Raw genomic sequence first — 25,495 nt, forward strand, 5'->3', positions numbered from 1 at the left:
ACTATCTTGTATGTATCCCCTTGGTACAAAAAGATGGTGACATAAGTATATCTATACCAGTATTTTGTGAACTTGTTGTTTGATGTAGAGTATGGGTACCTGTAGAAAAATCATCTTCCAACTCTTACAACAAACTAAAATTAAGATAGAAAAATGTATTTCAGAAAAATTTTTTTGCAAGCATGTATACTCATAATCTACAAAAGTGCTTATATTATATAAAATTATATATTGACACAGGAATACTGATGACCAGTTAGTGAGAAAACACCAGACAAGACAAATAACTAAATTTACATTAATGAATAAAATACTTGACAAATAAAAATTTACATTTAGATTCAAACAAAATAAGCAAATGTATTTTTTTGACCTCGCATTAAAAGTGAAAAAGAAAAATACATTTTAAAAATATATAGAAAATAGTAAAACTCTTATATACAATGCCTCTTATTACCTAACCTCATATAAACTACCCGGTTTAGAATTTTAACTATACTCGGATGTAAACTACCCAGTCACAAATAACACAACATGAAACCTAAAGCCCCATAGATTACTAAACTCTATAAAGTATCTAGCATCCACCAATAAATAACTGAACTCATTGATGCATTCCTTCACAAAATAAAAAAATAATAAACAAAACAAAAAACTACCACATTAATAAAAAAAAAATTCAAATGAAATAAATTGAAAAATAAAGAAAAAAGGATATTATAATGCAGCATTCAGAGCAACAGCCAAAACAAATCATTGCAAATGAAACACAATCACCAAACAAACTCAGTGCCACTAAAAGATCTTAATTGAACTGCTTTGATTGTTAAATTTTCTACAATGATCAAACAGGTTGCAGCTTTAAAATACAACAGAATAGCATTAAATAAACTATAACATTTAAAAGCCCTCAATAGCAACATAGAATCAAGATTTACTAATCATTTTATAGATACAAACCAACCACCACCACAGACAATAAATTTGTCATACTGTTCAGTGTATGGAAATTTTATTTTACATTTTCATTACATTTTAAACAAAGCACAAAATGTTGTGGTTAATTTTATTTTATATGTGCCATCAATCTATATAATTGGGAAAATGCAATACTGTCCAGTTACCAATAATTTTTTATAGTTTTATAGAGAGAGTAGTAAAATAAACAATTGAACTACGAATTGTCAGTTTTATATATATATATATATAATCTGATATTTTATATATCAGATTTACAAACACATTCTATTTTCATGATTATTTTGTTCTTTTTGGAATTTCTGTTCAGTTATTTACTATTTAATAACTTATAATGTAGGCTAATTAATGTAAATAAAATATTAACTTACCACATGCCATAAATAGACCTATCACAGTTCCGATTCCGGCATATGTTGCTATTGTCTCTTTATCAAATAAGACAGACAATAGAAAACCTAAAAAAATAACAATAAAAAAGAAAAGTTTTACATAGTTATTTATTACATGTTGTTAATTTTATTAATATTTAACATTTAAGGCAAAGTCTATAAGATCCTGGGTAAGATGATAAATTACATTTCATTAAAAATGATTGTTTCACAATCATTAAACCTTTTTTCCTATTTTGTATATGTGGAATTTAGTAATGGGCTACTTAAATTAAAAAAATATAATGTTCAACATCTATTTCCATCAAACCAGGATCTTTTCTTTTCTTTTTTTTTTGATTCAGCATATTGCTTCTGTTGCCCCTTTAATAAATTATTAATCCATTTAAAAGATCTTCTCAACTCATTTAAATTAAAATTAAAAGTTATTCTATCAAACATACCAAAAAAATGGTGTAATTTTCTACTTTGCTACTAGTTTAATTTTAAACAAGATGGTATGAAATTTCTTATCCTCTTATGTTTAGATATCTTTTTAATCTTTTTTCAGGATTAGTAGGAGATTAGGATAACCAGCTTTGCCTTTAGGCACTTCAGTTTGATTTATTGTACATGGAAAAGAAGTCGCTGAGTTAGTCAATGGGGAAGGCCCCCTTACCCACTAGTTACCAAGGATCCATTGATTCTTCAGGTCCCAGTACTTTATTGTCTTGTACCTATTTTTGAGGTTAGACCTGATCTCATAGTAACAATAACAGGAAAGGAGAGATCTGGGATAAGAAAAAGGGATGAATGTGGAGCAAGGATAGCCTACACTCTCAGTTAATCAGAGAAATTTACTGTCTTGCCCACTACCCAAAATGAAAGGTAAAGAGGCACCTGAATAAAAAGTAAATAATTTATTTTACAAATTTTTCATTTTTATGTATATGTAGTTTTTTTTCTAACCAATCAGTCTGTTCATTTATATTACTTTAATCTGTTAGCGTTGAACTGTTCAATATGTTTTCATCATATGGACATATTTATGTAAATGATAAATAACAATTCTTTTTTTATTCCTTTTCATATCGCTAAAACATCTTACACTATCTAAGAATCTACTGTAGTAAAGGTTTTATTAACACACTGCCACAATACAGTTAACTAAATCAGATGTTTTATTACAGCAATACACAAATAAACATATTTTTTGATTACAATCAGTTTTATTTGGTACCAAATGAAAACAATAAATCTCATTATAATAAATTATATTCATGTATGTGAACTTCCATGATGGTATCTACTTACTTTTAACTCATTCAAAACTCTGTTCCATCTTCAGAAAATCATTCACTGGAGATTGTCATCACTTCAAAATAAAATGAAAAAGGAAAAAACAAATGCACACATACACACACAAAGTCATAACATAATGGGTTGCTCTACTTGGACATCGGTGTAGACATGTCGTGTTTGTGCATGGTTTTATATAGTGAATTTTTTATGACATTGTGTGAATACTAGTGTGTTTGTTTTTTTCTAAAGATGGAGTCGAGTTCTGAAATGTATTAAAAGTAAGTCAATACTATAAAGAAATTTCACAAAGATAGGTATAATTTATATTAATTATACAATTAATTATCAATTGTGATTTGGTTACATTGAAATGAATTTTATATAAATGAAACTCATCAAAAATGAGAGCATTTATAAATTGATTTTTAAAGAAAATAATTTAGAATAAGTGGGACAAAATAAAAGAAAGATTGAAACTAGAATAAAAGATCATTTGGTTCATTATAAATGTACACAGAATGTGCACAAAGGTGAAATTCTTTCAGTAAACGTTTTGTACCAAGTATATTAAACTTTTATCTTTCTTTGATTTTTTTTTCATTGTAGGTATTATAGCTTACACTCTCTAAAATAAATTTTATCTTATTCAATTAAGTTGTGGTGAAAATATGAATTACAGGCTTCAATTGTTTAGACATTTTATGCTAGATTTAATCTTTCAGTTGAGATTGTGCCTGCAAAGATAGTTCTATTCTTTTTGGTTTTATTTTCAAACTAAAGGTTTGGTTTATAAGTTGTTGTGATATGTATGTTTATTATTTTTTCTTCATTATCATTTTTTGACAATTTTTATCTATTTATAGCTTTTTATACATTTTTTAGAATTTCCTCCTCTATTTATTATTGTTTAAAAATTGAATTGACATGTCTCCTATTTTTAGATTTAAGTAATTTTTTTTTTTGTGAACATCTTAAAGAATTTTCTTGTTTTCCTATTTAATTTAATAAAAATATTTTTTAACATACTTACTTAATTTTTTTAAATTTTTGTTTTAAATAGATGCTAATCAATATAAAAATTTCAACATATACTGTGGCTCTAAATAAAAATTGCTTACATTTAAATAATAATGCTTAGTGGATTTTTGAAAATTAGACTACTAATCAATTTTTTGTATCATAATTGTAATGTCAAAATTTTTTTAAATCTAATTTAAGATGAATTCATTTTTACTTTAGTTTTGCAAACTCAAATATGCATTTGTAGGTAGATGGAAAAATGCAGGACCCTTATCAGGAGAACCTAACTTAAGAACAGCTGATCTAGAAATCAGGGAATATTCCTGTTACAGTTATATTCCAAAAACTTCACGGTATGTATTAAACAAGATCGTCCAAAAGATGTCAGCATCCTAACTATTAAAGAGAAAATTAACCATTTTTTCACATGTTATTTATTGCATTTTGAAAATACTCGAATATCTTGAATATCAACTTATTAGATAACAGTGCGTTCTTTTTTGGAATCCAACAACCACTTTTTTCAGTTTTTTTAAAGGAACTCAATTGTAGCTTATATTAAGAATGATAAATCATCCCTACATATTGTTTACTGAAATAATGAAGATTTGATGATTTTTTTTTTTTTTTTCATTTTTATGTACTTTTAGGAAAGGTACATTAGTCCAAATATAAACATTACCATCTGTCAGCTGTCGATATTTCAGAATGATTAATATTGAAAAGATTCCTTTAGATTATGTTTATATATATTTTTTTTCTTTTTTTGATCCTCATCTGTAACTGGACGCTATTAAGTGCATTTAGATTAACAAATTTATTTAATAAACAAAAAATTACTCACCATATGCCATTCCCATGACTTCAATTAGGAATAAAAGTATTATTATCAATACTACACTTCCATAAAAAGGATAACCAAATACTACATATGTAAGGAACATAGTAATGAAACTTTGTGTTCCAACTAAAAGAAACATAATTACACAGTGAGCTGCCACAACTTCCAACAGAGTGATACCTGTAATATAAAAATAATTTACATTTGCAAGAATTACTTTACATTATTATTATTCTGATTAATTTTTTTATTGCACTATTGTGAGAAGACTAACTTATATGAGAGTAGAGACTTCATTCAGTCCTTTATTTGTTGTTTAGCATATGGATGAGATGGTATTTGATAATATAATAATACTGATACACGAGGGATATCTCTAACGTAAAGACCGCTCGGAAATTTGTCTCCTTCATGTTGGCGAACCCGTGTCATTCATGGCCACGCTTGTAACGTACACACTGCTTTGTTGTCTGTAAGTTGTCGCGTTGAAGTATCCTTGATTACGTGTGAGTTATTACGTTATAAAATGAATAGGAAAATCGATGTTGCCGCCTTCAAAACGTTAAGCCGGCTGAAGTTAGTAGGCAGTTGGTTGCTGTGTACGGTGAAATGAAATTAATGAAAGAAACGTCCGAAAATGGTGGTAAAGGTTTAGAAATAACAGAATTAATGTTCATGATGAAAAACGTTCGGGGAGCCCCTCGATAATCACCCAGAACTTGTTGAAACGCGTCGATGATGAAGTCAGAAATGATCATCGCACAACAATTTCTGATCTGACTCTTCTTTTTCCTGATGTTTCAAGAGCTGTTATTGGTCGCATTGTTTACGATAATTTTGGCTTCAGAAAGGTTTGTGCACGTTGGGTGCCGCATGTCTTAACGGAACATCACAAAAAATCCGAAGGGATCTGCTTTGGAATTTTTGATGCGCTACAAAGAAAAAGGTGATGAGTTCCTTAATTCAATTGTTACCGGCGATGAAACATGGATTTCGTATTACACGCCAGAGAAAAAATGGCAGTCAAGTGTATGGCGTCATCGTCAATCACCGACCAGACCAACAAAGGTCAAGCCACGGCCATTTGGACCCAAACTGATGGCCACAGTCTTTTGAGATCGGTTTGGCATACTAACGATTGATTTCATGCCACATGGAACGCTATAAATGCAGAAGCCTACTGCGAAAATCTACGTAAGTTACGATGCGCCATTCAAAAACGGCGACGTGAGCGGCTGACCGACGGCGTCATCCTGCTGTACGATACTGCACGCCCATATGTAGCCGGTCCGACGCGTGATTTACTGATAACATTTGGATGGGGCGTTTACGATAACCCTCACCATGTAGTCCGGACTTAGCTCCTTCCGATTACTATTTAGTTGGCAAATTGAAAGAATTTTTGAGTGGCAAGCAATTCGCGGCTGACGATGAACTTAAAAATGTTGTTAATCAGAGGCTAAATGGACTGGTGAAAGAATGCGACGAGAGTATATTGAAGCTGGTGTATCGCTATAATAAATGTCATAATTCATGTGGTGATTATATATAGAAGTATAATATAAGGTATGTAGTTGTAAGATAAAAAAAATATATTTATAAAAGTTTTCAGAATAAAATTTTTTACAATGAAACTGTCTTTACTTTAGAGATAACCTGTCATATTTATTGATCTCGTATAAGTTCAAATGAGGATAGTTTTAAAAGTTATCCTGTGTTAATTTGTAAAGTATATTTTAGAAATGGTAGCACTCAATGAAAAATAGTAATTTATTAAAAAATCTTTTTTTTTTTTTTAATTTTTTCTACTGCTTTTCTTTTTTTCTATTTCAGCTGAACCTTTTTCAGGATTAAATACACTATACAACAATTTATACAATAGTTTTTATGTTTTAATTTGCTTATTTAAGCCAAATATGAGTCTATGGACATGAAGTTTAGGTTTATTGTATAAGTATCTCAGCTCCAGGTTAGGCTTGTACACAGAACACACAATGGTAGACCCAGAAGTGAGTTGTCTCCATCAAACCAATAAAAGACCCTACATTTGTAGCACAGATAGAGTGGAATCTAATTTTTTTTAAATCAGAAAATATCGACTTAAGGAAGAGAGTTAATTGATTAATTGGGACAATCTACTCACATAGAAAATATAAAAAATTACAATTTTATTAACTTCAAGGTATCTCATAGGCAGTAAACATCCATTCCACCCATCTTTGCTTAGAAGTCCAGGAGGTATATAGGCTGGGAGCAGCAATAATAGGCAATGATATTTTGCTGAACAGCTAAAATGTATGCAGTAAAAAACTGTTTCTACTTCAAATACTAAAGGAACATCCTAAACTACCCTCAAGTTTTGCCTCATTAAGGAAAAGTATTGCTCATCTTAAAATCTGAATCGTGTGTGCAGTACCCAGTTGAAAAACAAACCATTTATCTGCATATTACTGGAATGTAAAGAGCAAATAAGACAAAGGTTTGCTATCAAGATAAGAATGCTATATTCAGCTAAATCATAGTTTAATTTATACATCTACTACAATGTAAAATACAGAAATTGATGCAAAATATTATTTTAAAAATTGCTGATCAATACGTCAAGATATTTTTAAAACATAAATTAAAGAAACTTTATTTAAAGGACCGTTAAAGGAATTATACCAAAAAAAACCCAAAAAATATACATATAAAAAGCCAAATCTAAGGGAAATAAGAAAGAACACACTTTGCGAGCACCTAGAACACAAAACTTCAGTTGCACACATACTAAAAAAAAAGAGAAAAAACATACTTATCAATTATTATAGTATCAATTTTTTAAAGTACTCAGGCTTCCTCTAAGCAATGGAAACATCCATACTAATTCCTTGGGAAAACAGAGCATACCCTTGAAAAGAATATATTTTCTGTAGTAATATTTTCTTCATATTAACTCTGTAAGAGGTATTTTAAAACAAATGGCAATTTGTGAAGCCTGATGGATTTTTTTTATAAAGTATTTGACAACTGAACATGTGTTTTGAGTAGCATCAAAGCATTCTCAAAGTGAGTTTTTATCTACTTATTGGTTTTGTGGTGTGTTTCTAGATCACATGTCATGCATCACAAGTTGATCATGGAAATGCTACAACCACTCCCAAAGAAACATGCATCTCATGTTAGGGTTTGACTAGTGCCACTTGTACCTTAGATGCTTTATGTGTATCATGGGTACAAGAAAGATTAGAAGAGATAGTGTAAATACCCCTTTCCTAGGCAAACAATGAATAGTATTATCTACACATCATAACAAATTATATATTTAATAAATAATTTTGTTAACATATTTTTGTATTTATGAACGTCTTTCTTACATTATTTATCATTTATAAGGAATGGATAAAAATAATTCGTGTTTAGGCAAGGAAGTACTATTATATCTTGACATCATGAATTGTGACATCATGTTTGCTATTAATATCATTATAGATTGTAATACTGAGTATATATCCTTATAAGTACAGTTTTAGTATTAATTTTATACTTGGTTATTAAAATCATATGATTCAAGAATGAGATGAAAATAAATGTTGATAACCAATATTTACGATTTCCTCTTTTACATATGCAATATAATTACATACTCATTGTTATGTGCTGAATGGCTCAGAATTAGACACCAACATCTCACTAATTTAGGATTTAGGTATTATTTGGATCTGCTCACAGCTTAAAAATATTGTGGAGAAGATTGATCTTTGATTAAAATAATGGATTTAATAATTTAAATTGCTGATTGTTTTACCTGTGATTCAGTGTGAATAAATTGCCAAATTATTTATAATTTAAAATAAATAATTTTAATATTATTTTATACTGTAAAATTATAATACCAATACACAGTATCATTTTTAGTGTATAATATTAATATGATTTCAACTACCATTTTTCATGTAAAATAATACATACCAGCTACAAGACTTCTGTCAAGTCCTACTGATATTTCAGTCATTATTGAGCCAATTGTAAACATTACTGCAAGATAAAATGTAAACCTGCAATAAATAAAAATAATATTAATAGATAACATACTTTGTAATTTTAATATTTCATAAATTAATCAGTATTGAGATATTGAGATTTCATCAACTTTTTTATTTTTTATTGCATTTTAATCTTTTAATTGTCTCTTAAATTTAATGTAGCTTTTTATACGTTGTACCTTCAGTTGTATATTATACAATTTCAATTTATAGTTAATACTTAGTTATATGAATTCAGGGGAAAATGCAATTTTATTTGACACTTAACATCAGATCTATCAATCAATTTACAGTTAACTAATATGTTTTGAACTGAAACGTTTTTTTAATATTCTAACTCACCTGATATAATTTTGGGGTAGGATTCGATTTTTTTCTTGTTACCTCTTGCTTCACTAGAATTTATAATGGGTTGATTAATAATTTTATTTTCACTTATGATTATATATTTGGAGATAGTAGTAAAGTAGTAGAAGTCTAAGGTTTAAATATCTTAGTAAGGACAATTAACATTTATACAGATTTGAATACTAGACTGTGGATACTGGTGTTCTTTGGTGGTTGGGTTTCAATTAATCACACTTCTCAGGAACGGTCAACCTGGGACTGTACAAGACTACACTTACATTCATACACATCATCCTCAATCACCCTCTGAATACTGTAAGGTGGTTCCAGAGGCTAAACAGAAAAAGAAAGTAGTGCTGATAAAATATTTGTTTTAAAGGGTGCATCAATTGTAACAAAGTACTGTTTGTAATTAGTTTAAAATTTTTTAGTTAATAATCTTCGATTATATAGATACATTGTACCTTTCTTTTCAACTCTTATTTCTGTGATCTACTTAATCATTAATAAATAAGAATAAATTGGTGTAGATTGGCATTGGACGTAGAAGTATGGACTATTGCTCAGGATTGGGCTAAGTTACAAATGTGAAAACTAACAAAAGGCAATTAATTGAATGAGGAAATAATTAACAATATTTAACAAATATATATATATATATTTGTTAAATTATTTGTGTGTGTGTGTGTGTATATATATATATACACACACACAAATATATATATATACCATACATATATTTCACTTTCTTGTGGACATGATAACACGATAATTGCTTTAATTTTGCACCAATCACTTTCAAATTGATACTTAAAATATGACTCAAAATCTTGGTCGAATTTGTTAATGGAAAAATTAGACCATGTCTATGGTAATGGGGGGCTTTTTGAAAAAAAAAATATCACTATTACTTTCTTATTAAGTAAAATATCGAACTCCTTTAAAGTTCCTACTACTTTTTGTGTAAGAGCCTAAAACTTATCTAAGTAAAGATTTTTGATATCACCAACCATTGTCCCAGGGGGTGGAAATAATGGGGTTTTGAAAACAAAAAAAATCATACCTCCCTTAACAGGCACAGCATAGAATCTGTTTAAAGTGGTCGTCAGTTCTCTAAACATTACCTAAAATTTTTATCTGAATCAATTTTTTTTATGACCAACCCTTATGGTAAGGGATGACCAAAATATTGCTGCAATTGTAAGATGGGGCTTGTCATATGCTAAACATGTAAAACTTTTTTCACATGCAACCATTGTCGTATTGAGTAAATTAGTATAGTAAATTAGTGTAGTTTTTCTTAACTTTAAGTTGGAATTTATTCCCTACTTAGGACCAATGAATACTACCCCCACCTTTTGGCATGTCGAAAGGAATTTTTTTATTTTTATGTACTTAAAAATTTAATGTAATTTTATTCAATGTATCACTTATGTAAATCCTTATGTAAAATTTAAAATTGAAGCCAAACAAGTAGTACTTATTGCTTTAAATTTATTCATCCATTATAATTAATTTGTAATTTTCAGTAGTATTTTGTTGTTATGGTAATAAATTAACAATACAGAGTGTGTGAGATTATTTATTTAATGTTTCATAGTAAAGAGGATAGAACATTGTAAAAAATTATATAAATTCAGTGACACATTATCCAAGAATTTTTGTTTTATGGTGGAGAATAAAAATATCTTTATTTGATGCACAAGTACTTTTATTGTATTACTGCTTTACTGTTTACTTCTGTTTTAGAAGTTAGCCTATTGTAGACTCTATTATGTTATATTTAATCATAAAACAAGTGATTTTAAATTGTATTGTGAGATCAAGCAGTGCTTTAGCATACTTTGCTTGATCTCACAATACAATTATTAAAATAAAAGTTTTTTTTTTCAAATTTTACCATTTTCTTAAATGAATAATAATTAATTGTGTTCCATAAGTGTTAAAAATACTCACTGTTAATAACATAAAGAGTATAATTTATGCTAACAATAATTAGCGAATAATGTGTTCACTACTGTGCTGTTACAATACAGTGAGGGATCTATTTAATTCTCAAAAAAATTACTCTTAAAATTAAATTTTATTTATATCCTTGTGTACTTTTGTGCCAAGATTAATATGTATTCTCATATTGAGAAATATACAAAATGAAATACTACACCTATACTATCAGCCGGATGCCACCTTTTCTTATCAGTTAAGCTATAAAAACTAGTTGAAAATATGATAGTAAAAACTTACGTGCATATTATTCCTGGTGCAGCATAATGCCCAAAGATTGGATTATTGTTTCCAAATACTGCAGGTTCAAACTGAAACAGATTAACACTGAACATAAAAATTTATAAGTTGCTTAAAATGTATAATTTTTATGTTAGTTTTTTGTAACTTTACATTTGATTGTGAAAAATTTTGGTTTTCAGATTTCAATGGAAATATCCATTTTGACCATCCCTTAATCCATTTTGACTAGTTTCAGTGAGATGCCTGTATGTACGTACGTATCTCACATAACTCAAAAAAGATTAGTCGTAGGATGTTGAAATTCTGTACTTAGTAGTTTTGTAACATCAAGTTGCACACCTCCCCTTTTGATTGCAATCTATTGAACCAAAAGTGTCAAAAAAGCCCAAAAACCAAAGAAAATCGGATTTTTGACTTTTTCTTAATTGCAGTAATAAGCCTCATTGAGAGCTTTTCAATGATATATCATAAGTGGTACTTATTTTCATTGGTTCCAGAGTAATTGCCTTCATAGTTAATTGGTTCATAGCCTTGTAATTGATCTTAGAAGGGGAAGGCACATTGGTTCAAATCAGACTTCATCTCCTTTTTTTTAACTTTTTTTTTTTAATTTAAATATATTGATTCTTTAATAATAATTATTAACCGCTCATTGTAAAAAAATGTTTATGATGAATAATTTCAATAATAACAAAAAAGAAAAATATCAGAAATTTTTAATGAAATAAAATTTTATGTACTTTCATTTTAAAAAAATGTGGTGTCATTTTTCATTTTAAAAGTTCTCATGGTGTCCACTTCACATTTGGTGAAACATCTGATTACTCGTTTCTTTATTTAAAGTCCCTTTAAATAAAGGGACTTTTACTCTATCCTAATATTTCTGGTCAGATTTTTGAATTAATAATTGTATAAATATTTGATGTTAATAAATAATATTTTAGCAGTTGTGTAACTGTCCACTTTATTAAAGAATTGGAAGATCATATCTCACTTTTAAATGAAGTGCATCAAAAATGTGTATATTTGATTTAATAGGCGTACAAGGAAGTTACGTGGTGTCCACAAGAGATTTTTTTTGGTACTTCAAATTAGAACTCCCAATTGCTAGCAGCAACTGTTCATACTTAAAATCATTTAATTCATTCCGTCAGAATGGTATCACAAAGTTTTGTGTTTGTATTAATTTTATATAGTTTATAGTTATTTTTTATAGTTTTGTGTTTGTTTTCCATTGTATTAATTTTATATTTATTCAGTATATATTTTTTAAAATATTTTTCTTTTACCCTGATTCATTTGTTTATTTAATTATGATTAAATCTATGAATTTATGTTAACATTTGCACTATTATGTTACTGTGTTATTTAGAAGATACTACAAATACTCACATTTCATTTTTTTTTTAATTTATGTATTTCAGTTTAATTTAGATAATATTTTCATTTTTAGTTATCATTTTGTTCATACGTCCCTTTTGTAATATACTGTGTATATTTTAATACAATACAGGATATGAACTGAAATTATACTTACTCTAACAGGTATGTATGCGACTTTGGGATTATAACCACATTGTGATAATAAATTTTGAAAGAATTCAAGCGTTAAGAAAATTAAATCTCTTCTTAATAAGTTGCTAATCCATTGATCTGTAAACAATAATAACAATTTTTATTTATTAAAAACAAAGAATCAAATATTTTAATCATTAATCTTGTAAATTGTGTAGTAATTTAATTTTAAATAATAATAATAATATTAATGAAAAATAAAACCACAGATTTCTTGACCTTTGTGACATTAAAGGACACAATCGTTAATATTGTTTATTTATTTTTTTTACTTTACCACACATTTTTTAATTTGGGATATATTTCTATGAATATTTTGAGTAAATTGTCAGTATTTAATTTAGAATGAGCAGTTTAGTGCATAAGAGATTTAATACATTCTATGCAAACTCACTATCTAGCATCAGTCTAGCAGGTCCAGGTTTATACCACAGGGAAAAATGTTATATTTAATTTCCATGCACGCATGGACATGGTTCGGTGTGACGTCTGTACATCCGTATGTAGATACGTATGTGTATCTTGTATAACTCAAAAACGATTAGCCAGCCGTAAGATGTTGAAATTTTAGATTTAGGACTGTTGTAACATCTAATTGTTCACTTTCCCTTTTCATTGCAATCGACTGAACCAAAAGTGACTAAAAAAGCCCAAAATCCCCAAAAATTTGGATTTGGGACTTTTTATTAACTGCAGTAATACGTTAATTGAGTGCTTTTTGACAATATATCATAAGTGTTACTTATTTTCATTGGTTCCAGAGTTACAGCCAAATCTTACAAGGGAATCTTACACATTGGTTCAAATCAGACTTCATCTCCTTGTTTTAATTTTTTTTTTAAATTTAAATATGTGGATTTATTAATAATTATTAACCCATGATTGTAAAAAAAAATTACAATAATTAATAATTTATATATATAAAAATGTTAAGTTCGTTTGTGTACGCTTCAAAAACTCAAAATGTTCTGCACCAATTTTAGCACGATATATAACCCGCATCAAAGATTGTTTTTATCTATTTTTCGCATCAGTCACATACCCGCGACCGCGGGTATGAAAATACGGGTATGAAAAATATGACCATGGAATTTACAGAAGGCATTTACAACGAAGCATTGATAAATATTGAAGACAAGTGCTTAGCTATTGCAAATAAAGATCTTAGTCAATTGGGAATGCCAGCACCCATCCGAGCTGCGATTGCTTCATTTGATGTGGATTTACACCGTGAACAGTTACAACATTGGTGATCTTCAGTTATATGACCAATCAAACATTCCCAAATTAACGCGTGAACAGAAAGGCATTTATGATCGCATAATGCAAATGTTAAATGACGGAGTTGAAGGGAACTTCTTCTTGGATGCGCCAGGAGGAACTGGGAAAACGTTCCTCATTAGATTGATTCTAACAACGGTTCGATCAAAAAATGACAATTATCCTGTTGCGAAATATTAATCAGCCAAAACTCTGCAACGGCACGCGACTTGCAGTTAAGAAATTGATGAATAACGTAGTGGAAGCAACGATTTTAACGGGGCCTTTCAAAGGTGAAGATGTCCTCATTCCTCGAATACCCATGATCCCGACCGATACAACATTTTAATTTAAAAGATTGCAATTCCCAATTCGATTGGCATTTGCAATCACAATCAATAAAGCTCAAGGTCAATCTTTAGAATTGTGGGGTTTAGATTTAGATGCGGATTGCTTCTCACACAGACAACTATATGTTGCGTGTTCCCGAGTCGGCAAACCTTTATATCTAAGCCTTTATATCTACGCAGACAGTGGAAAAACAAAAAAAAATATTGTATATCCACAAGTATTGGAAAATTAAACTTCTATGAAACGTATGTTTTGTTTTGTTTCTTATTTCTCATCCATGCAACCACAATGTGCCACAGCGAAGCGTGAGTAGGGCTAGTTCAATAATAACAACAAAAAAATATGAAAAAATGTCAGAAACATTAATGAAATAAAATATTATGTACTTCTAAAAAGGTGTATGTATAATTTAATAGGGATTATTACACATGTGTATATGTAGTAGATTTGTTGAAACATCTGATTATCTAATATTAATTGAAAATTATAATTTAAAATTTTACTATTTTTGGTTTTTCTAGTTAAATTTCTGTTTCAATTCATTATTTTCTGATATTGTCGGACAATATTCTCCCTAAGTAGGAGCTGATCATTATTCTGTTTATTTATTTTTTGTTGCCAATCATTTAATCGCTCTTTGGTTTGACATAATTCTTCTGATCTTAATTTGTGTACCGTTCTCTAGTTTTCAAATTTTCTCTCTCTCTCTTTATATTCATCATCCTCTCTTAATGTTTTTATTCTTTCCTTGGTCTTAACGTTTTCTTCTTCTTTATATTTATCATTTTCTCTTAATCTTTTTATTCTTTCTTTGTTTGCAACATATTCTTCCTCTATACTTTTACTTAGGTTTTAACATTTTCTGATCTAATAATACTAGTAATAAAGGTACTTTTACTCTATCTTAATTTTTAGGTACGATTGTTGAATTAATAATTGTATAAATATTTTATGTTAATGAAATGCATATTTGAAGTTAAAATAAAGTGCAGTAAGTCATGTGGTGTCCACATCAAATTTTTAAATATATATGGAGATGGAGTAATTATTCAAATATATTATTTGATTGTTAAATCTCTAGCCAGCCATTTTCAGTTTAAATCTACAATTTCCTCTGCTTTCTTATTAATATTTTCTTCTGCAGCCCCTTTTTATAATTATGTAATTTGTAGCAGTCATTTTTATGTTCAATTTATAGTTGATGATATTTGTCTTAATTTTTACTTCCTTGTATGAAGCAAAGTAATCACAAAAAATCTCAGTCTTCAGATATCAATGGAAATTGATATCTGAAATATCCACTTTGACCATCCCTGAATTCAGTTTGACTAGTTTCAGCTTGACACCTGTACGTACATATGTATGTTTAAATTTTGGATTTAGGACTGTTGTAACTAGTTGTGCATCTCCCCTTTTGATTGCAATCGACTGGACCAAAAGTGTCCAAAAAACTTAGTTCCAGAGTTATAGCCAAATAAAATTTTAATTAATGAAATATTTGGATCTTTTACAAGGGGAAGGCACATAGGTTTGAATCTGACTTCATTTCCTTGTTTAACCTTTATTTTAACTTTTTTTTACAGTTTTTTTTAATTTAAACATATTGATTTATTAATAATTATTAATCTCTGATTGAAAAAATATGAAAAATCAGAAGTTATTAGTGAAATAAAATTTTATGTACTTTTTATTTAATTCAAAAATTTTTCAGAAGTTAATAATTATTAATAAATCACATATTTAAATTAAAAAAACAAAAGTTAAAAAAAAATAGTTGTGTTAGAAGACTGATTCGAATTGATGTGTGTATGGTTATGAATCTGACATGTTGTCACTTACACCACGTAGCTACTTGAGAAAACATGCAACATGAAAAAAAATTTATATATAAACTAATGTAAAATGCTGATACGGACACCACAAAAAATTCATGCAATGTGATGTCCATCACAATGCAATTGTGTAATTGTCCACTTTATTAAAGAATTGGAGGATCGTATCTCATTTGAAAATGAGATACGATTCTCGAATATTTTTAGATTTTTAAACTTAAATGAAGTAAGTTTAAATGAAGTGCAGCAAAAAAATGTGTATATGTAATTTAATAGGCATACAAGGTGTCCACATCAGATTTTTATATTTCTTTCTCATCAGGATTGTGTGATTTTCTTCCTTAATTTTTATTTGTTAATATATTTTTAACTATTATTTTGTTCTGTAAATTAATTCATTACATTAATTACTCTTTACCTCAAAATTATTGTACTGTAATAAAAATTGTCAAAATTATTGGTTTTTTTTAATATTACACAGACCTTATCTTTTACAAATTCATTTTATTTATGAATTTTGCAAAATATTTTACCCAATATGAAGATATTTTTCACTTATAAATGTTATTTGAAGACTTAGGTATATTTCATTTTTCTTACTCTAAAATATATAAAAATGAAAAAAATGCAAGCTACCACACAGGATTTCATAGATAGTTTTTAAAATGCAAAATTTTTAATATATTATTTTGTATAGTTTTTATTATTTTTGTTCTAAATCGTTCAAATAAATATTTATTTTCTCCACTAACAAGGAAACCTATGAAAACAAGTTATGGTAACCTGAAAATCAAATGATTTGAAAAAATCATTTGATTTGATTTTATATCAAAATCGTTTTGGTATATTTTCTCATACTTAATTAAATAATTACGGTAAATAAATTTACTGAAACTTTAACGTAGGAGATTTTTTAAAAATGCACAATTCTTTAAAATTAATTTTTTTTCGATTTTTGGTGATTAAAAGTCTTCTGGGATGTTAAATTAAAAATGATTATTATGGGATTAATAAAACTTACTGGACATGTCTAACCAAATATCTACAGTACTTTCATTTACAACACGACTTGGTGTAGCTTCTCCATCCTCTATTCTTCGAATCACAGAAGTTGTATAGTTTTCAGAGAAATAAAGGACACCCCATGCTGAACCTTTTAATATTGACTTTCTTGCTTCTTCTACTGTATCATACCTTTGCTGAAACATTACAGTGGCAAATTTTAATCAGAACAACAATTCATGTTAATATGATGTGTAGAATTACATATATTTCATGTATTACAGTGTATATTGTAATTCATGTTTATATTATTTCATGTTAATAATTATGTAGAAATAATGAATAGTGGTGTAAATGTGTGAAGATAATAAAATTAAAAAAATTGGTACAGAATGTAAAAACAGTGTTTAAAGAATTAACTGAAATTAATTAAAGAGCGCATTAAGAATGCAAAAAATTCAGGTTTATTTAATATTGGTATTGATATTTAAATAATGATAATTTTATTTTGGACCGAAATATACAATACTGAATAATGTAATTCAATGAAACAAGGTGTTTGAAATTATGAAAAAGACTTGAACTTAGATTAATTTAGTAAAAATAAATTGTACATAAAACTTTATAAAAACGAAGCAAAAAATGTAATATAAAAGTTAATTACACATCTGATAGATTTGTAATTCCTTAAACTTAAATTACTATATTCTTAAAAACATAAAGGAAAAATTCAGTTCAGTTTTGTTATAACATCACGTGTTACCTCAGTCACACAAAGATCATTTAGAATGAATATTATGAAAAAATACTGGGGACCATAGTCATCCAATGTAACAACTGTATATACCTTCTATTATATTCTGTTTCTTTCTTATTCTATGATTATTATTTTTGTATTCTACTCTATCTTTCTCATCGTTTTTTTTGTATTATTCAACTACCTCCTTTCTAGTGTTATGACTATATTAATCATAAAAATTGTGTACTGGTTCTTCCTTATGTCAAGAAAAGCCGTATGTTTAGATAATAAAAGCAGTTCCTACCATCAATACAGATGTGTGTTGTAGGATTAGGAATGAAATTGCTTACTAATGAAATACTTGTAACATATATTGCATTCATGATTATATTAAGCAGTTGTGTATGTTTTTCTCTTAAAATATAATGCTTTTGTATACTTAATTTATAGTATCCTGTATATAATTAACCATATATTTTCTATAGGTTTCTTGTTCTCCAAATTATCTCAACACTTTTCTTAATCCTTAGTATGCGTTTCATCGTTACTTATAACTTCCTTCTTTTTTTTTTGTAAAAGGAATAATATGTTTTTGATATCTTCATTAACTTTCCATTATTAATAATTTAGCTCCAGAAATAGCAATATTTATTTATTTCTTATGAATTATACCTCCCTCTTTAAGTATTTATGTATTCCTTGTGTTTCATTACTTTTTATTTTTTTTATATATATTTATTTTCAAATTTAATTTCTTTCATAGTTCATGTCATTCATTAGTCATGAGTTCATATCACACGATCTTTCCTTTCTCATACTTAGTTTTCCATTAAACCAACAAAATTATCAGCAAATAATCATTAAATCTCTATTCTGTTAAGAATTGATACAACATATAATTTTTTTTTAATTATTGTGGTTATTTATGAATTTATATTCTCACATAACACTTTTGTCTATTCTAGTCATTTACTTCAAATTAGGGCCATTCCAATCATCGCTGATAATTTTGATATATTATATTTGTAAATATTCTATTGTAATTTGTTACTATCATTAACTTTGAATTAACACCTACATAATTTAATTAAAAGGAATACTTACTACTTTAAAAGTTTTATCTCGTAGCATATCTACATATGTACAACTTAGTGGACGTCCAGAATGTGTACAATTATAATCTTTGGGCAACTGACAGGATTCCACATCTTCAGCAGAAACAACTGCTAATGATAATCCTACTGGATTTACAGTTGTAACCGCGTGACTTATGAATGAAAGGGCTGCAGGAAGCGCCAGCAACATCATTAGAAACCTGTTAAAAATAACGATACAGTATGTACCAGGTGAACAACTTAAAACCAAATTGATACAGAATAAATACAGTTTTGACATTTTATGAATGAAATGAAAAAAATTAAAATGTAGTTTAAATTAATTCTGTATTTACACGTTAGCATTTACACATGTACCATATTTAAAAAAAATATGTTCTAAGCAATGCACTTTAGTGCTTGAGTGGTCATTTTGAGTTACCTGATGAAAATAATTCTCATTGCTATTGATTTTTTGTTAAATGTTCATCTTCAGTTCAGCAATAGTTTGGTGGGATTTTTTATTCATAAATCCTATCCTTTAAATAGCCCCAAAGGGAAAATTCACAAGTAGATTAATTTGGGGAACATGGTGGCCACTGTCCTCTGCTGACAGTTTGTTCTGTAAAATTGCATGAACACTAAAATTTGCATGAATTGCTAGCGAATTGTTTGATATCTGACACTTTGCTCTGTCTTTTGGAAGAAGCCATAATCTTTTTTCCAGATCTGTTAACTAAACATAGAATTCTTCAAAATTGTACAGTATAGTTGTATTGATGATAGTCCAGTCAAGAAACGTTGGCCTATATGATTATTAGAAATAGCACACCATACACCAATTTTCTCATCATGAGTGGACACTCTTATCAGGATTTTCAGTCATCCAGTACCTGGTGTTGTACAAATTAACAAACTTAGATAAAAGAAAACTATGCTTCTTCTTATGTGAAGTACAGCATCACAAGCGTATATAGAGAGTAGTACCAAAAGTGGTACTATTATTAACAGGATTAAAATTGATACTCTAATATCTGCAGTTTGACTGCTCAGTTCAATTTTAAGTTGCTCATCTGACATAATATAAATAATAATTTGGTTTGGTGACAAGGTAGACTTTATATTTCAAAGTAATTCTTTTAATTTAGGAATAATTTTCATTAACCAACTATGAAGGGAAGATTTAATATATAAATACTTTCAAGGTAACTTCAGATGTATGAGTATATATATATATATTATATTAGAAATCAAGAAGAGCAGAGACAGCAATCATTAAGAGTATAAGCAGAAACTCATATCAAAGTTCAGTACTCTTAAGGTTTGCCTTAATAATAGAAACAGGCTAAGAAATGTTTTATGTGGCACATAACACACACACACACACACACACACACACATATATATATATATGTATGTGTGTGTGTATGTGTGTGAACTAAACCAAGTGACATGGTGTGATTGAAGGCCATACTAGAGACGCTGCGCAACATATATGTGCAAAGGTTCATCCGATTTTTGCGTGGGTTTTTATTTCGCGACCGATTGGACCTTGAAAAAAAAATAACCCTTGTATATATATATATATATTGATAGCCTGAAAAAATGTGATGATTCAAAGAATTTTCATTTTTAAATTTGTAGATTGTGATTCCAAAAGATCCTTTCACTCTCAGTGTTATCAACACTGATAAGTTGCTATGTCAATAATACTGATCTCAGGTTGCTATGTTTTAATGGTATTCATTTTTAAATGAATAGAAAATGATTTATTTTAATATCCAATTGAATAATATATTTGATGTATGTTGTGTTTCTTTATTCATTATGCTTTAATATTTTTTAAATTTAGTATTTTTATAAATTTCATATCATATCAAATGTTTCTTCGAATGTGGCTTTTAGTGTTGTGTGTAAAATTTTATTGTTGTGGTTTAATATGTTTAATTGCATGTTCTGTTTTTATGAAATTATTTGCTACGATACATTATGTGTAAGGCTTATTATTTGTGTTCTTTTTATCTAAGAAATATTCATACAGCCTGTCCAATATTGTATTTAGTGCATTCACTACAGTTTTACTTGAATACTGAGCATATATTTATCAGTGTGTCTTTTTTCTTTGTTTTTATAAGTTCTTGCGTATTCTGTTTTGCTATTAAAGAACACAGTAACATTATTTCCTACAGCTGTTTTTGTTAAAGTTATCTATTTTCTATTGTTGGTGTAATTTTTTATGTTTCTTCAATATGCAACATAATATATTGATTAGTATGGTTTGGTAAGCATTGAACTAAATACTTCAGTGTAGTTTTTGCCTACTAAATTGTGTATACTGGATAATGCATTTAAGAGTAAATCAGCTCCATGTGTTACGATTTAAATTTATGATTTTGCTTGTGTTTCTTCTCATAGTATCAAATAATGAATTTAATTTATTTTTGGATATGACTGTACATAATACACAGAATTAATGAACTAGTTATTGTTTCTAAGGATATCTAATTAATTAAGTAAAGATAAAATATCTCTATTGCTAAAAATATAATCATGTAATTTGATATTTTAGATGTAAATTAAGTGACTAATTATTAGGTAATTATAACATTTTTATAAAAACTAAACTTACGGTATGTTTCGTTTGTTCCATATCAAATGTTTGATTAATTGTGCTAAGAACCTTTGTGTATTCCAGATTGTATCAGTTTCTAGTTTGGCTGATGCTCTTTTACTTTTTGTTATTGGATAATTAGTTCCAGTCATCTGAAAATTAAAATGTAAAAATAACTAACTTAAAATGTAAAATATGTTAAAATGTAAAAATATCTATAAACTAAAATGTAAATAAGTAGAAATAAAGTACTTAAAATAACTTACAATTATGTTCAAAAGGTCATAAATGAAGGAAAGAAAGACCAAGAAGTGAATCTGACCGATGCTATCTGCTAAACAAACACTAACAACCACAAAATTTGTATTAATGCAACTCCACCATCATTACTGGATTTTGTGGTTGTTAAGAGTACTTATATTTTCTAAATTTTTATTTTTTTTTGTTATTTGTTTGATGCAATTACACAATTGTGTACCAACTGATGGTGGGATCCTGCAAAAGTTGACTATTGGTATTAGTTCTCTTCTTTTTTTTACTGTGTTTGGTGGTTAACTTATTTTTATTTTAGTTTATGAATTATTTGAATTTTCAAAAAAATTATACACACACACACACACACACACACACTTTTTTAAATTCACTCTAAAGTATTTTAAATTCAAATATAAATCTTTAATGGGGTCATATTTTAACTTATTTTAATTTATTTAAAATGTATAATTCTTCTTATTTATTAGTATTTTTTAAATTTTCATTCACATTACAATTTCTGATTTCACATTTGATTGCTTAAATTCATTAAGATAATAGTTACCCTAGTTGTATAGATGAATTTTCCATTACTCAGGAGCAGGAGCACCAAAAGGAGGGGAAGAAAAAATCAGAAGTAATTCTCCATTTCCTTTGTCATGAACTTAGAAACAATGAATTATTAGTCAATTAAAAATTCTATTATTTTGTTCAGGTATAAACTGATCAATCAAAACAGAGTTGGATGTGGTTATATTCAGTTTTAATATGTTTGGAGATTTATAATGTAATTAAATACAAGCATAAAGTGAATAATAAAATATTAGTGTTTGTGGTATTAAGAATATGACTGTGAACGTTCCCTGCCCAAAAAAAATAAAATTAAATGTTAGTGAGCAAACATTAATGCAGATAATAAATTTGCAGATAGAATGACAAATGTTTAATGAATAAGAGAATGGAAAAATCAAATAACCTATTTGATAAAACTTATTTTTATGTGTTGTTAAAGAGCTAGAAACCAGTTTCAATTACTTTAAAATTGAACTGATAAAAATGCAAAAATTATGATTGGTAATAATAATTACCTCTTCTTGAATTTCTAGTTGTTTCTGTTGTTTTTCACTTAGGACTAGAAAGACATGTTCTAAATGTGAACAATTATGTCTTAACATTAACTGTGCTGGTGATTCTTCTGCTAGTAATATGCCACCTCTCATCATTCCAATCTGTAAGCAGAAAATATATTTATTAAACAAAAAAAAGAGAAAAATTGTAGTTATTTCGAAAATAACTACTACTGCAAATGATAAGTTTAAAAACCTAAGCAAATAGCAACTGGTTAATAATTGATTTTATTTAGTAGATACTTTTTATTACTACAAATATAGACAAACACAATGGAAGTTTTCTCTTAACACTTCTTCCACTCTCCTCTCAAGTCTTCTGAACAGAATTTTAGTTAAGATTTTGATGTGCGAGTAGTTAATCTAATTGTTCGGTATTCTTCACATTTATCTACTCTTAATAATACTCTTTTTGAAGTCTGATGGAACTTCCCCTTATTTATAAATATTACACACCAGGTTGTTTACTCTATCTATTGCTTCCTCACCTGCACTGTACAGTAATTCTGCAGGTATCTTGTTGATCCCAGGAGCCTTTCTGCCTATCAACTCTTTTAATGCTCTATTAAATTCAGATCTCAGTACTGTATCTCCCTTTTCATCTTCTTTGATTTCCTCTTCTTTTACTACAACACCAGTTTCTAATTCAATTCCTCCGTATAACTCTTCAATATATTCCACCCACCTATCGACCTTTTCTTTCGTATTATAAATCGGTGTACCATCTTTGTTTAACACATCATTCGATAATAATTTATGTACAACAAAATTCTCCTTAACTTTCCTGTATGCTCAGTCTATTTTACCAATGATCATTTCTTCTCTCCACTTTTGAACACTTTTCTTTAATCCACTCTTATTATGCTAATTTTCACATCCTGTTTATAATATTTCTTAATTGTTGATAGTTCCTTTTACCTTGTACATCATTATCATTCTTATATTTTCTATATCCCTACATCAGCTGCAATATATCCAAGGTTTTCTACCAGTTCTCTTTGTTCTGCCTAAGTTTGCTTCTGCTGAACTTAACATAATAATTTATCTATCTTTAACCATAATATAATCTACCCAATACCTTGCAGTATCACCAGGCTTTTTCCATTTGTATATCTTGTATTATGATTTTTAAATTCTGTGTTGGTAATTACTAAATTATACTATGTGCAAAGCTCAATAAGTCAATCCCCTCTTTCATTCCTTTTTTCCAGTTCATATTCACCCACAATATTTCCTTCCTTGCCTTCTCCAATGCTTGCATTCCAATCTCCAGCTATTATTAAATTTTCATCCCCTTTTATGTGTTTAATTTCTTCGTCAATTTCTTCATATAAACATTCTACCTCATCATAGACACTTGCAGACCTATAGACGTTAACGATCATTGTTGGCTTAGGTTTTTATTTTACCCTTATTATAATAATGATTCTATCACTAAGCTTTTTGAAATATTCTAGTCTCTTCCCTATCTTCTTGTTCATTACAAAACCTACTCCTGCCTGCTCTTTATTTGATGCTGAGTTAATTATTCTAAAATCACCTGACCAAAAGTTGATTTCCTCTTCGCACCGAACCTTGCTAATTCCTACTACATCTACACTTAACCTATCTATTTCCCTTTTTAAATTTTCTAACCTACCAACTTTTAGACTTCTAACATTCCACACTCTGACTCGTAGAATATTATTTTTTTAATTTTCTGGTGACCCTTTCCTTAGTAGTTCCTACCCGGAGATTTGAACGGGTGACTACTTTACCTCTGGAATATTTTACTAAGGATATTTTACTGCCTCCATCTTTGTTACATGAAAATGCAGAGACCTACATTTTTTGGGGAAAAAAACAGCTGTAGTTTTCCATTGCTTTCAGCTGCACAGTACTGAGAAAATTGAGTGATGTTGATGTGGCCATTTAAATCCTCCTGACCTATGCCCTTAACAACTACTGAAAGAGCAGCTGCCCTCTTTCAGGAAGCACTCTTTAGTCTGGCTCTCAACAGATACCTCTCTGATATAGTTGCACCTTCTATCCAGCTACTCTGTATCACTGAGCACTCAAGCTCCCTCACCAATAGCAAGGTCTCATGATTCATAGAGGGAGAAAAAAATATGGAAAAAAATCAGCAGTTATTAGTGAAATAAATTATTGTATCTGTTGTTATACCCATGTATAAATAGGTTACTTGATCTCACAAATGTTTATGAACCTCCCTCCAAAAAAAAACCACCAGCCATGAAAACCCTAACTGTATGAAGAAAATATTCAGCATATGAAGCTATATCAAGATAGAAGATGGTTTATCAAGGAAAGTTGAAAAATATTAACTTGAAAATTTTGTATTCTCTTTACAAACTCCAAAATTCTATTGTTGATGTAGATATTACACTTGAGCAGTTGGTGAATGATTAATTGCAGGAAATTACCAATTATGATCATATATTCCTGTGAGTGACTTCATTGCTTTGTCTGAAAAACTGTTATTATTTTAAGACTTTGAAACGGTAGCTTTTTAATATAGAA

At 28.4% G+C, this 25,495-nt stretch overlaps 1 protein-coding gene across 1 annotated transcript in view; it reads right to left on the minus strand.

Moving 5' to 3' along the window:
• Positions 1-25,495, minus strand: part of LOC142328643 (ABC transporter G family member 23-like) — a 135,779-nt gene that overhangs the window by 2,690 nt on the left and 107,594 nt on the right. The window contains exons 7-15 of the mRNA XM_075372516.1: positions 22,937-23,077; positions 21,615-21,748; positions 18,996-19,206; positions 17,172-17,349; positions 12,670-12,785; positions 11,130-11,200; positions 8,464-8,549; positions 4,516-4,692; positions 1,350-1,436 (exon numbers count right to left, since the gene is read on the minus strand). Coding sequence (XP_075228631.1) covers positions 1,350-1,436; positions 4,516-4,692; positions 8,464-8,549; positions 11,130-11,200; positions 12,670-12,785; positions 17,172-17,349; positions 18,996-19,206; positions 21,615-21,748; positions 22,937-23,077 — 1,201 coding nt within the window. The remainder of the gene's footprint in view (positions 1-1,349; positions 1,437-4,515; positions 4,693-8,463; positions 8,550-11,129; positions 11,201-12,669; positions 12,786-17,171; positions 17,350-18,995; positions 19,207-21,614; positions 21,749-22,936; positions 23,078-25,495) is intronic.

The sequence above is a fragment of the Lycorma delicatula genome, chromosome 8 (genome assembly GCF_047948215.1).
Source record: "Lycorma delicatula isolate Av1 chromosome 8, ASM4794821v1, whole genome shotgun sequence".
Taxonomy (NCBI): Eukaryota; Metazoa; Arthropoda; class Insecta; order Hemiptera; family Fulgoridae; genus Lycorma; species Lycorma delicatula.